This window comes from Juglans microcarpa x Juglans regia, chromosome 1D (genome assembly GCF_004785595.1).
Source record: "Juglans microcarpa x Juglans regia isolate MS1-56 chromosome 1D, Jm3101_v1.0, whole genome shotgun sequence".
Lineage (NCBI taxonomy): Eukaryota > Viridiplantae > Streptophyta > Magnoliopsida > Fagales > Juglandaceae > Juglans > Juglans microcarpa x Juglans regia.
Window position 1 is genome coordinate 21887187 of NC_054594.1, and position 12039 is coordinate 21899225.

At 35.2% G+C, this 12039-nt stretch overlaps 1 protein-coding gene across 2 annotated transcripts; it reads right to left on the reverse strand.

The window, feature by feature from the left end:
• Nucleotides 1-688: 688 nt before the first annotated feature.
• LOC121252759 (Werner Syndrome-like exonuclease) lies at nucleotides 689-7869 on the reverse strand. 2 transcript variants are annotated; one of them, XM_041152556.1, is made up of 6 exons: nucleotides 7555-7868; nucleotides 7225-7404; nucleotides 2204-2334; nucleotides 1891-2052; nucleotides 1039-1146; nucleotides 689-957 (listed from the first exon to the last, which is right to left on the reverse strand). In XM_041152556.1, the coding sequence occupies exons 1-6, from the start codon at nucleotides 7766-7768 to the stop codon at nucleotides 877-879; spliced, it is 876 nt and encodes a 291-aa protein (XP_041008490.1). In that variant the 5' UTR covers nucleotides 7769-7868; the 3' UTR covers nucleotides 689-876. The 2 variants fall into 2 exon arrangements, with proteins under 2 accessions (XP_041008490.1, XP_041008498.1); XM_041152564.1 differs by lacking the exon at nucleotides 689-957 and adding an exon at nucleotides 1325-1402 and having other exon boundaries at nucleotides 7555-7869.
• Nucleotides 7870-12039: the final 4170 nt, after the last annotated feature.

A 12039-nucleotide genomic window follows, 5' to 3' on the forward strand; every position in this document is an offset into this window, starting at 1 on the left:
ATATCTATCCGGATTTTTACCAATTTAAGATGTTCTACATCAACAATAATAAATCAATTTTACATAACAAATTTATGAACCGAATAAAAGTTTCCAATAATACAAATCAAGGGACATTCAGGCCTAGTTTGGATATTCAGGTATTCTGATAATATATCATTATTATTTATTATTCATTATTATTTAATATTTTTTCATTATTTTTTTTTATTATTTATAAAATATCTCAAAATACTTCACTACTCAAACGCTACTGAACTATGATGATAGTGTTGGCTTGTGTTTAAAAACAATCCAACTAATGTTGGGATTTTTTTTATTTTTTCCCCTCCAAGAGTATTCAAGGATTTCTCAATGAGACTCAAAATCACAAAGTGAAATCAATTTTACTACCTTTCAATTGATTTTGAACTAGATTTAATCTCAACTTAACTAAAAGGAATTACGACTAAAATACCCTTTTTTTACACTTTATATTAACAGAGAGGCCTTATGATTTTTCTCTTTTCTTTTTTCATTCTCAATGCTCTCGGATGGGATCTTTTTACATTAATATATAATAAATAGGAGTAAACTAATGTTAATATGACAATGTAGCTGGATTGGGTCCGAATTCAATTAATGGTTGTGTACTGCATTGTTTTTACTTGGTAATAAACACATGAGGAGAATTATATTACAAGGAAAATGATCATGAAATTGTTGCATGAATTACTTGATCCTCATATCCAGATAACAATTTGAAGCATCCAAGGCAACAAACGCCGGAAACAAACACGACTGCTCCGACAAGAATGGTAAAAGATTAATAAAATGATGTCGTTTTGTATGTTTGTGCCGAACAAAACTCCCATCTGATATAAACGGCAAATATCATTATGATTTCACGCCTTCCAACTCCTCAATTCCTTTGTCAGCAGCAACTTCTTCTTCCGAATTGGGCAGGCCTTTCAAGACCTGTATAACGATAAATTATGGAGCAAAGGTAAGAGTTTTCTTTATTTGAACAAGAAGACGAAGGTGATGATTACTACTGACCTGATAGAGATACCAAGAAGCAAAAGCATCTGTGGCAGCATACTCTAATTGCTCATTCGTTAGAATTTTCTCCCAATTTCCCAGCCTAATTTTGTTGGGCTTACGAAGCTGCAAATTTCTGAAACTACAATGAGATCCAATCCAAGCTGCTTACCTCTATGTGCAAAGCAGGCTACGATGCTAATATACAGTGAAGTGGCCGAGGAAACTTTTTTCTTTTTTTTGTGTAAACAAATCAAAATGGATTTCTATACTATTAATGGTCAAATTACAGAGAGAAACTAACTATCCCGAACCCTCCGTTCAGTTAAGAAGAAGATATACGACTTGTATAATATGAGTACATGATCCATGTCAGCCTTAACTGCAGTCCTAGGTTACAATAGTAGCAACTTCAATGTGGTGGACATAAATTTAAACTAAACTGCTGGCATTGCTACTAGAAATACTCACACATCCAGGCTAAAAAAGTTATTTTCTACTAGACAGAAAATAATCAGTAGTGGATGTGATCTGCAGTGAATTTTTTGCATGAACTCTACCTGAACTCCTCCATGATTTTTTTATTCTTTGTTTTTTGGAGGTCTTGAGTCCCTTACTGACAATTTGTTAGGAAGAGTTGGTGAATATTGCATCAAAAAGTTGGCTAGTAGAAGATAGAAATTTGCATGTGTTAATTAGAACAGAAACCATGCTTAATAGAGTGAATAGGTCTTCTGAGAGAAATACTAGTGGATATGGTGCAATTTCCATCCATCTGGTTCAGCAACTTGTTGAGATTCCAAGAGAGTAATAAATATAAGCAATCAAGAATAGCAGATGGCACAGAATCAGAGAGAACAGAATGATGACCTCTTTGGATATAAGCATCTTGGTTAGGGATGCAAGACCCCATTTCTGGGAATGTCCGCCAAGCTTTTGCTTTGCTAGACAACAAAGATCCTCCACAGCTTTTATGGATATACAATAATCTTTAAAAATCTTGGCAGCATCACTACCAATGCCGATTCCAACCTGTGCATGTACCAAACATTATTTTGTCCTAGGAAGCGAATGCAATCCAGTTTTATAAAACAAGTAGAAGAAGAAGAAGAGCACATATATTCATGAGGCATATGCATGAGATTTTTCTGTTAAGAGTTTAGATATGTTAAAAATTACAAACCTTCAAGAGTGTAGGATCCTCAAGCAGAAATTGCAAGCTTTGAGGAATCCCAGAATGAAAAATATGCATCACATGGCAATGACTAGTGTCCCCACATATCTGCATAACCGCAGCCTTCCTAGATGCGACACCTGCAGAGTCTTAAGGTTTAAAGAAATGACCCAGCAAAAATATTCCCCCCCCCCCCCCCCCCCCCCCCCCCCCCCAAAAAAAGCACAAAACAAACCCTTGCATGTTCAATTGAATTGAATCTCACGTAAAATTGGGTTCATTCGAGAAGTCTGAGATGGTGGAGGTGGGCAAAGTCAGGAACATTAGAAGGCTGGCAAGTATTTTGGGCTGAAAGGTTGCTTCTTTGCCAATGAAATACTTGGGTCTCCCACTTGGGTCTTCCTTCAAGGCTAAGGCTAATTGGGACAGGGATGTGGAGAAAATTGAGAGGAGATTGGCTGGCTGGAAAAGGTTGTATCTGTCAAAGGGGGAAGAGCCACTCTTATTAAGAGTACCCTTTCTAATCTTCCCACCTATTTTTTTATCCCTTTTTCCTTTGCCAGCAAGTGTGGCAAATCGAATTGAGCAGATTTTTCAAGCTTTTTTGTGGGGAGGAGTTGGAGAGGAGACTAAGGGTACGTTTGGGTAATGAGATGAAAAATTCTCAAAACTTCTCACAATTTCCTTCCCAAACATCACTTAAACACACAACACTTTTCAATTTCAAATCTTCACATTTTTCATCTAATTATTTACCTAATCTTTACAACCTTTACAAACTTCAAAACAAAACACAAAAATCAAAACAACTTTTTCAAACTTCAAAACAAAAATTGTATTAAAAAATTATATTCAAATAGTTTTTTAACTTTATAATATTTCTATTCAACTTTTTCTCTCATTTTCCAAAACCCAATAAAACATCTTAACTCAAACCATTTCATCACTATTCACAAACCATTTCACTACTATTCACAAAATTCTAAGATACTCCAAGTGTCCAAACGAGCCCTAAGTTCCACCTCCTTAAATGGAATAAAGTATGTACACCAATATCTAGTGGAGGGTTGGGAATTCGAAATATGAGGATTTTTAATAAGACACTCTTGGGAAATGGTTATAGAGGTACCATTAGGAAGGGGAGTCTTTATGGAAGATTATTATTGATATGAAGTATGGGAGTTTGCGAGGGGGTTGATGTTCAAATGAAGTAAGAAGTGCGTATGGTGTAGGTTTGTGGAAGAACATTAGAAATGGAAGGGAGGCCTTTGTTCAATTTATTAGTTTTAAGATTGGCAATGGGGCCTTATTGTTCAATTTAAAAAGTTTGATAAATCACTTAACGCAACCTTTATTGCGCTCATTCCCAAGAAACATGGGGCTTCGTGTATTGAGGATTTTCGTCCAATAAGTTTGGTTAATAGTGTCTATAAGATTATATCAAAGGTTCTTGCTAACCGGCTTAGTCCAGTGTTGGAAAATATTATTTCCAAGTCTCAAAATGCTTTTATTCGAGGGAGATATATACTTGATTCGGTGCTCATTGCAAATGAGAGCCTAGATGCTAGATTGCGGGAGGGAAGTCCAGGTATTCTTTGCAAGTTAGACATGGAGAAGGCCTATGATCAATGAACTGGGAATTCCTTTTGTATTTGCTCAAGAGGTGTGGTTTTGGAGATAGGTGGATTTCTTGGATGCGTCATTGTATTTCATCGGCTCGGTTTTCTGTGCTAATTAACGGCACTCCTACTGGTTTTTTTGATAGTTCGAGGGATTTACGGCAGGGTGATCCGTTATCTCCTCTTCTTTTTGTTATAGTTATGGAGGCGTTGAGTAGGATGGTGCAGGCTACTGTTGATGGGGGTTTTTTATCTAGTTTTCAGGTTGGAAATGGCTCTGGCAACCTTGTATCATTTCTCATCTCCTATTTACAGATGACACTCTGATTTTCTGTGAAGCAGATAGGAGTCAGGTCCAAACTCTACGTGCATTATTACTCTGCTTTGAAGCAGTATCAAGGCTTAAGGTCAATATTGGCAAATCTGAGATGGTTCCTGTGGGTGTGGTTCCTAATATAAGTAGTCTAGCAAGTCTTCTAGATTGTAGTGTGTCCTCTTTCCTAATGAAATATTTGGGCCTTCCGTTAGGCGTAACTTTCAAGAGGAGAACAATATGGAATGGGGTGATAGAAAAGATAGAGAAAAGGTTGGCTGGATGAAAAATGGTGTATTTATCGAAAGGGGGTCATCTCACTCTTATCAAGAGCACCCTCACTAACCTTCTCACTTATTTTTTATCTCTTTTTCCTATGCCTGCAGGGGTGGCGAATAGGATTGAGAAACTTTTCAAGACTTTTTTATGGAGAGGCATAGGGGAGGAGAAGAAATTTCATTTGATTAATTGGAAGACAGTATGTGCCCCAATTGTGAATGGGGGGTTGGGTGTATGTAATTTGAGAACTTTTAATAAAGCGTAATTGGGGAAATGGCTTTGGAGATATCATTTGGAAGGGGGATCTCTGTGGAAAGAAACTATAGATGCTAGATATGGCGTTGCTTGGGGTGGTTGGTGTTCCAAAGAAGTGAGAGGGAGGCATGGAGTGGGGCTATGGAAGTTTATAAGGAAGGGGTGGACAAGCTTCATAAATCATATTCGCTTTGTCGCAGGGGAGGGCAACCGTATCAGTTTTTGGCGGGACGTGTGGTGTGGAGATCAGGCATTGGAAAGGGTGTTTCCGGCTTTATATCGTATTGCAATTAACAAGGAGGCTTCAGTGGCGGATGTGAGGTTATTTGCTCATGGTTCGCATCAGTGGAATATTCTGTTTAATAGGAATATTCATGATTGGGAATTATCTATGGTTTCAGACTTTTTCAGCTTGCTACACTCCTTGGGGACTTCTATGGCACAGCATGACAGTTTGAAATGGAGGTTTCAGGATCACAAGAAATGCACCGTAAAGGCGTATTATAAACTCTTGATTGCACAAGATCACACCCATTTTCCTTGGAAGAACATTTGGAGGTCTCATGTACCCTCTAGAGTTGCTTTCTTTGTTTGGAATGCCGCCCTTGGGAAGATCTTGACCACGGACAACTTGAGGAAGAGAGGATGTGTAATGTTGGATTGGTGTTACATGTGTAAAAAGAATGGGGAATCGATAGATCATCTTTTATTACATTGTGACGTAGCAAGGGGGTTGTGGGATGAGATTTTTAGAAAGGTTGGTGTGGCTTGGGTAATGCCTATGAGGGTGATGGATTTGATGGCTTGTTGGAGAAAATTGCAGGGCAATCCTCAAGTGGCAGCAGTTTGGAGAATGATTCCGTTGTGTATCATGTGGTGTATTTGGACGGAAAGGAATGCGCGCTGTTTTGAAGACAAGGAACGAACAATGGTGGAGCTGAAGAATTTTTTTCTACATACTTTATTGCTTTGGTTTTCGGCTATTGTATTAAATGGGGATGACATTCATGAATTTCTATCCTTAATTCATCGCTCTTAGAATGTATTTAGGAGTTCTATTGTATACTTCCTGTGTACATGGCACATGCCTATTTCATTCACATCAATAAAATTTATCTCTTACTTATCAAAAAAAAAAAAAAGATTGGCAGTGGATCCAAGATCAGATTTTGGCATGACTTTTGGTATGGTGACTCAGCTCTTAAGACCAAGTTTCCTTCCCTCTTTTGATTGGCTCTTGATCAGGAGGCTTCGGTGCCTGAGTTATTGGATTGTTCTAGTGGTTCCCCACTATGGAATGTTCGTTTTATTATAGCTGTAAATGATTGAAAAATTGAAGCTATTTCTGATATTCTCAATTTATTGTATACTGCATATTGACAATAATGTAGTGGAAAGGATGCTTTGAATGAATACTAGGAGTAGGAAGTTTACAGGATGATCTTTGTAAAAGGCTTTGTCCAGTCAAATTATACTTCATTCCCTTGGAAGTGTATTTGGAAATTTAAGGTTCTGCCTAAGATTACTTTCTTTGGTTGGACTGCATCTCAAGGGAAAATTTTGACTATGGAAAACGTGAGAAAGAGGGGTCTCGTTGTAATGGATTGGTGTTATGTGTGTAAGAGGAGTGGGGAGTCGGTGGATCATATTTTACTTCACTATGAGGTGGCAAGGATGTTATGGGAGAGATATTTAATAGAATAGGTATTGTTTGGGTGAAGCCCATCACCCAAGAGGTTGGTTGATTTGTTTGCTTGTTGGTAATGGCGTAAGGCTAACTCACTAAATGCAGATGTTTGGAAAATGATTTCTCTATGTATCATGTGGTGCTGATGGCTTGAAATGAATGGTCAGAGTTTTGAAAATAAGAAGCGTTCTCTAGATGAGCTTAGAAGTTTCATTTTCCATACTTTATTTCTTTGGGCTTCATCTTGTGTTTTTAATGGAGCTTGCTTTAATGAGTTTCTTGTACCTCTCTAGCTCCTGATTTTTGTAACTAGGTGTTGCTGTTTGTATACCTCCTGTGTACTTGGGCTATGCCTATTTATTCTCAATAAAATGTTATTATACTTACCAAAAATTAAAATTAAAATTGGGTTTCATTATTCTGTCTGCCCAGGTGCTAGACCAAGGATTGGAAATGGGTACCAAAACTAACGTTAAGACCCAACTCCCAACTCTTGGCGGACATGTAAGAACTTACTCCAGCATACCAAGAATGATAGTATTATAAACAACGAGAAATCAACAGTTGCGTAAGTAGGACTGCAAAAAACATACAAGAGGAAGTACTATCTCCATTCCATTCCCAATATTAATCCTTTCCCACTATCCAAACTAGTCCTCGTAATTTTTTACCAACTCCACTGAGCTTCAGAAGTAATTAAACTCATTGAGGGTACAGAAAAGGTATTAAATTCAAATTATCAATATTAAACAGCATTACTGATTACTGCTTAATAGCTATAGACGTTGTATGGTTAGTTCCAGCGCCCAAAATCAGACAGAATTCCGTAAAATTAGCAATGATTCGTCTACCTTTAATGGATATGCACCGAACGGACCTTTTTTAAAAGTGGGTCGCCACTCGATATCAAGTCCAAGAACGACTTGACCCGATTCTCTTTTCTCCAATTCGAGATTCTTCAAAAGCTCCTTTGCAGCTTTTTCTACCTCTATGGATGTCCGGCTGTACAAAATGCGACCCCCAAACTTCATCACTGGGTATCTCATCCTCGTATTCGCTACCTCAGAAAACAAAATCAAGCAAATATTCAAACATCGTATCTTTGACCTCCTACCGCAACTTTCCCAAAAATCAAACAATAAACGGAAAAGTAAATAAGTGAATAAATAAAGAATAAGTATGCATTGTAGATATGATTTATGAATACCCTGACAAGGGGACAGAAGTGGATTTGGATGTTGGAGGGCGAGAAGGGAACTCGGCAATTGGCGCAAAGTTTTGGGGGGGTCTGATTCTTCGGGGCCGTTTCGCGCGTCAGGGCTAGATCGTCGTTTCTTGCTGTGAGAGGAGGAAGGAGCGGATTGGATGGCGGCGTCGATGGCTTGGATATCTTCGTCAGTCAAGGGTTGATCCCACTCCATTTTCTTGCCGCTCTCTTTTTCTGTTCTCGGCGTGAAACCTGAGAGCGGGAAGTGTAAGGACCGAGGAGGGTCAGGTTCAACAAAGTCCCACAAAAATTTTGAAAAAAAACAAAGTAGTAGATATTACTCATATTAAATTCACGAAAGAATTTATAGAGAATGTACAAATATAAACATATTTTATAAAATTAAATTTATAAATTGATATGATTTTATATGATTTATTAAATTTATTTTATAATAATAATAATAATTTTACAGCCTAACATGTGGACATGTTTGTTTATAAATTTATTTTTATAAAATTCTTTCATATCTAAAATATTTTTTAATAATTTGAAAAAGAATTTATTTCACTGTAAATCAAATTTGACAACATATTGTGGACAAATTGTAAAACTTAACACAAAATTAAATCACATCAACTTATAAATTTATTTTCGTAAAATTTTTTTATAGACAAAATATTTTTCTTTAAAAATATCAAAACTAACTTCAATAGAAATTTTGGAAAGGAAAAAACTATTTGAACCGAGAACGCTTATCAACAAAAGTGACCGATTGTTTTTTTTTTTTTTAACTTAATGGTTAAAAAAATGATTATTAATAAATTTATATTTTTTATTTTTTAAAAATGTTTAAAGATGCATAAAACATTATTAAAATAAAAATAAAAAAGTTCATTTGCACTTGTCAGTCTAAACTATCGATAATTTTTATTGGCACTAGTTAGGAGTGTAAATTCAAATCGGAAAACCAATCCAGACCTGACTGGACCTATTCTTAGAATGTGAAAACCGACCGGTTCCGGTCCGGTTCCGATTTTAAGATTTTTCAGACCGGACCGGTTGATAAAAAATATATATATAAAATAATATTAGTATTATTGTATATATAAGTTTTATACAAAATATTATATATATATTAATATATATAAGTTTTATATATTATGTATAATTATAAATTTTTATGTGAAATTTTTATATATAATAGATAATTATATATATTCATATATTAAATAATTTCTTATTATAATTTATAAATTATTACATAAAATGTTAATACTAAATCACTAAAAATTTATAACTAATATTAATAGTCTAATATAGACTAATGACTATAGTTATACTTATAATTAATACTACAAGTTTTTACTAAAAGTTTATAACTAATACGTACTAATATTAAATATATAGTTTATAACTAATACTGATATATAACTTATAATTATACCAATAGTCTAATATTAATATTATTATATAGTCTAATATATTAATAAAAGTATAAAATAGTTTTTTTTTAAATCAGTTTTTTTTTTATAAACAAATTTTTAATGATAAATTGTAAAAATTACATCTTAAAAAATCAAAAAACTGGACCGGACAAGATCGGAAACCGGAAGTACCGGTTTAGAAGGGTAACCGGTACGTAATCGGTTTTGAAAAATACAAAATTGGTACATACTAGTTCGGTCTTAAATTTTGTCTAAAACCGGACCGGACCGATTACACTCCTAGTACTAGTGGCAGGACTTTTTTGGAAAACAATATCCCAAAACTTTTTGTATCTTGAATGGATTGAACCATTTTACAAATACTAAAAGCACATATGTTAAAAAAGAGTTATTTTCTTACATCTTTTATTGTCTTTCATCACTTTCATAAACATGAACATAACACTAATCTCAAAATTTATAAAAATAACTAATTCTTTTTATACATACATTCAACCATAATTTCCATTTTTTTGTTCCCACTTCTTGCTGAATATTGAGCGTGTTATACCCTTTTTTGCCCATATATTGTTGATATTTTAATAAAAGGATATTTGCTTCATGAATTTTTAAAACTCATTAGACTAGTAAAATGTTTTAAGATAGAGTTTTCATCTAAATTAATTCCTTAAACCCAGTCTATAAATATTGTGTCGCTTCAACATTTGAGCAGTACGTGACTTTTCAACATGATTAACAAAGTTGGTCCATCATTAATTGTGATTTCCTTATTTAACGCTATGGCATTGAGGTCATGTTAATCCTTTATTTGGATTGAGTAATTATAGAATTGGTGGACCTTAGGCTCATAGTAGTTAAAACCTAACTTGTTATAAACTCTTTTTAAGAATATTTCTTACACTTTGGAATGGTTGGCTGCCCAAGTCCTTTTAGGATCATATGATTTTCGGTTTTAAGTATTAAGGTGACACTCAGGTTTCAAAAGGAAAATCTTGAGGAAGAGGGGGGAGTGATTCGGCTATGACACTTGGCATACATGTGTAGAGTGTCTTTTAGGGTTTTAAGGAAACTTCTATTAGAAGGATGAAGGGTGCTCGATTTGGCTAGGATTATGTCACTTTGCGCCCATGCTACACGTCCCTTAGAGTTCCAATGGAGTAAATGATGAGGAAGAGAAAGAGAGAGGTTTTGGTTTTGGCAAAAACATGCCACTTGGCGCCCATGCTCATATGAGACTCTTCAATTTCCAAGAGAGCAATGATAAGGGAGATATAGGGAGAATTAAGTTAGTGCCACTTACCACTCATGCAAGACACCTCCTGGGTTCCCAAAGGAAGTAATCATGAGGGAGATGAAGAGCGTACTCGATTTTGGATAGTGACATGCCACTTGACATTCATAAGAGGCATTCCTTAGAATTTCAAGACAATAATCATGAGAAGAAAGAAGAGTGGTGATCGGTTTGGCCAGATCTCACCACATGGTATCCATGCAATTTCCATATGAGTGAATGACTTATTACACATCTAGTAATATTTGACCTATTAGGATTTTGTCCATATAAGGGTGAAGCTTGGTGACAATCCTATTGTCATTCGGTCTCACTAGGGTTTTTGCTGTGTGTATATATGTATGAATAAGTCAAGTGTATGATTAAAAGAAGATATTGTAAGGGTTGATAAAATCCTTTGGCTGAATAGGGTTGAGAGTTGCTAGTAAATGAATCTTGGATCCTCTAAGTGTTCAAGTTAGTATGTAAGTTCAATAACTTCTTTCAAATCAAGTTTTAATGTTTAGAACATATACATTTCAACTTACTTGTTTGTCGGTATTATTATTTTAATGTAAGAACTTTGTAAATTAGTTTTTAACTTACTCTTATATATTCATGTTTATTGTGTAAATGTTGCATCTATGATCTGTTGTTTGAAATATTAATTGATTCATGTTATTTGTATTCGATCATGCTATGCTATGTTGTCTGATAATAAAGTTTTATGCTCATGATTTGTGTTATGATCATTGTGAATATGTTCAAATGATATGCTCTAATTATTTCAAGTTGTCCATATGTTAGAACCATTGAATATGCGCCATGTATTATGGCATTCACATGTCGTGCTAAGATCATATGAATACATCACATGTTCACATTTAGGGTTTTGCATCTAGAAGACTTTTGACACGACCCAATGATAGGATGTAGGAATATTCTAGTAGAACTCCTATTTCCACTCTGAAGTGAGTAAAAATGAAATGATAGTCCCGGATTGAAGAAATATTGTCAACAAGCTTAGAAATGAACCAAAAGGTTTCCGAAGCGAAGTCGTAGCGCCTAGCGCTAACAGATGCAAAAAGTGGTGTAAAGGTGATGCAATCTGTCATATTGATTGCAAACTTTTGGTGAAGGTAGGTCGATCTGCCAAGAGCATTAAGGGGCTCATGGTGAAGGCGATTATGTCTACCCTGGGGCCTCAATCATGACATACTCACACCTGGTCGAAAGACCTATGATGTGATGCGGTAGCTAGCAAGTGTACACAGTTATGGGGTGATTGTGAGGTATCCATAAGTGTGTATAAGATAAAAAGAGTCTATGAATGAATATGAAAATGAATGATTACATTGTCTTTCTATTACAGCAAATTGTTGTATTTTTTAAAAAAAGAATCTGAATGGGTGAAAAATACAGTTTATGAAATTGCACGTCCATGCTCATGCAGCCATGTTCAAGTTTACCTTATGTATGCTTATATTATCTCTGCATACGTTTTTGGCATAACTTGCTTGAATTTCTCAAAATCTCACAGTTTCCAATTGGTAAAAGTTATGACAGGACTAGAAAAATGTGAGCAGGATAGGGAAGCGTAAACCTCGTTGGCCACCAGATTTTTAGGAAAGTTGTTCATATGCACATCGTCTCGAAGCGATTAAGTTCATATAAAACATTTTGAAGTTGATAAAGGACATCCAAAAAATCATAAGAAAAAAAAGGAATAATGTTTTGGACTTTGTTTTTCTAGACTATGTTTTGGTG

Coding starts and splice junctions, on each gene's coding strand:
- LOC121252759 (XM_041152556.1), bottom strand. CDS start 7,768: ATGGAGTGGGATCAACCCTTGACTGACGAAGATATCCAAGCCATCGAC. Junction 2,053..2,203: donor AGGATCCTACACTCTTGAAG/GTTTGTAATTTT, acceptor GTACATGCACAG/GTTGGAATCGGCATTGGTAG. Junction 958..1,038: donor CTTCTTGGTATCTCTATCAG/GTCAGTAGTAAT, acceptor ATCGTTATACAG/GTCTTGAAAGGCCTGCCCAA.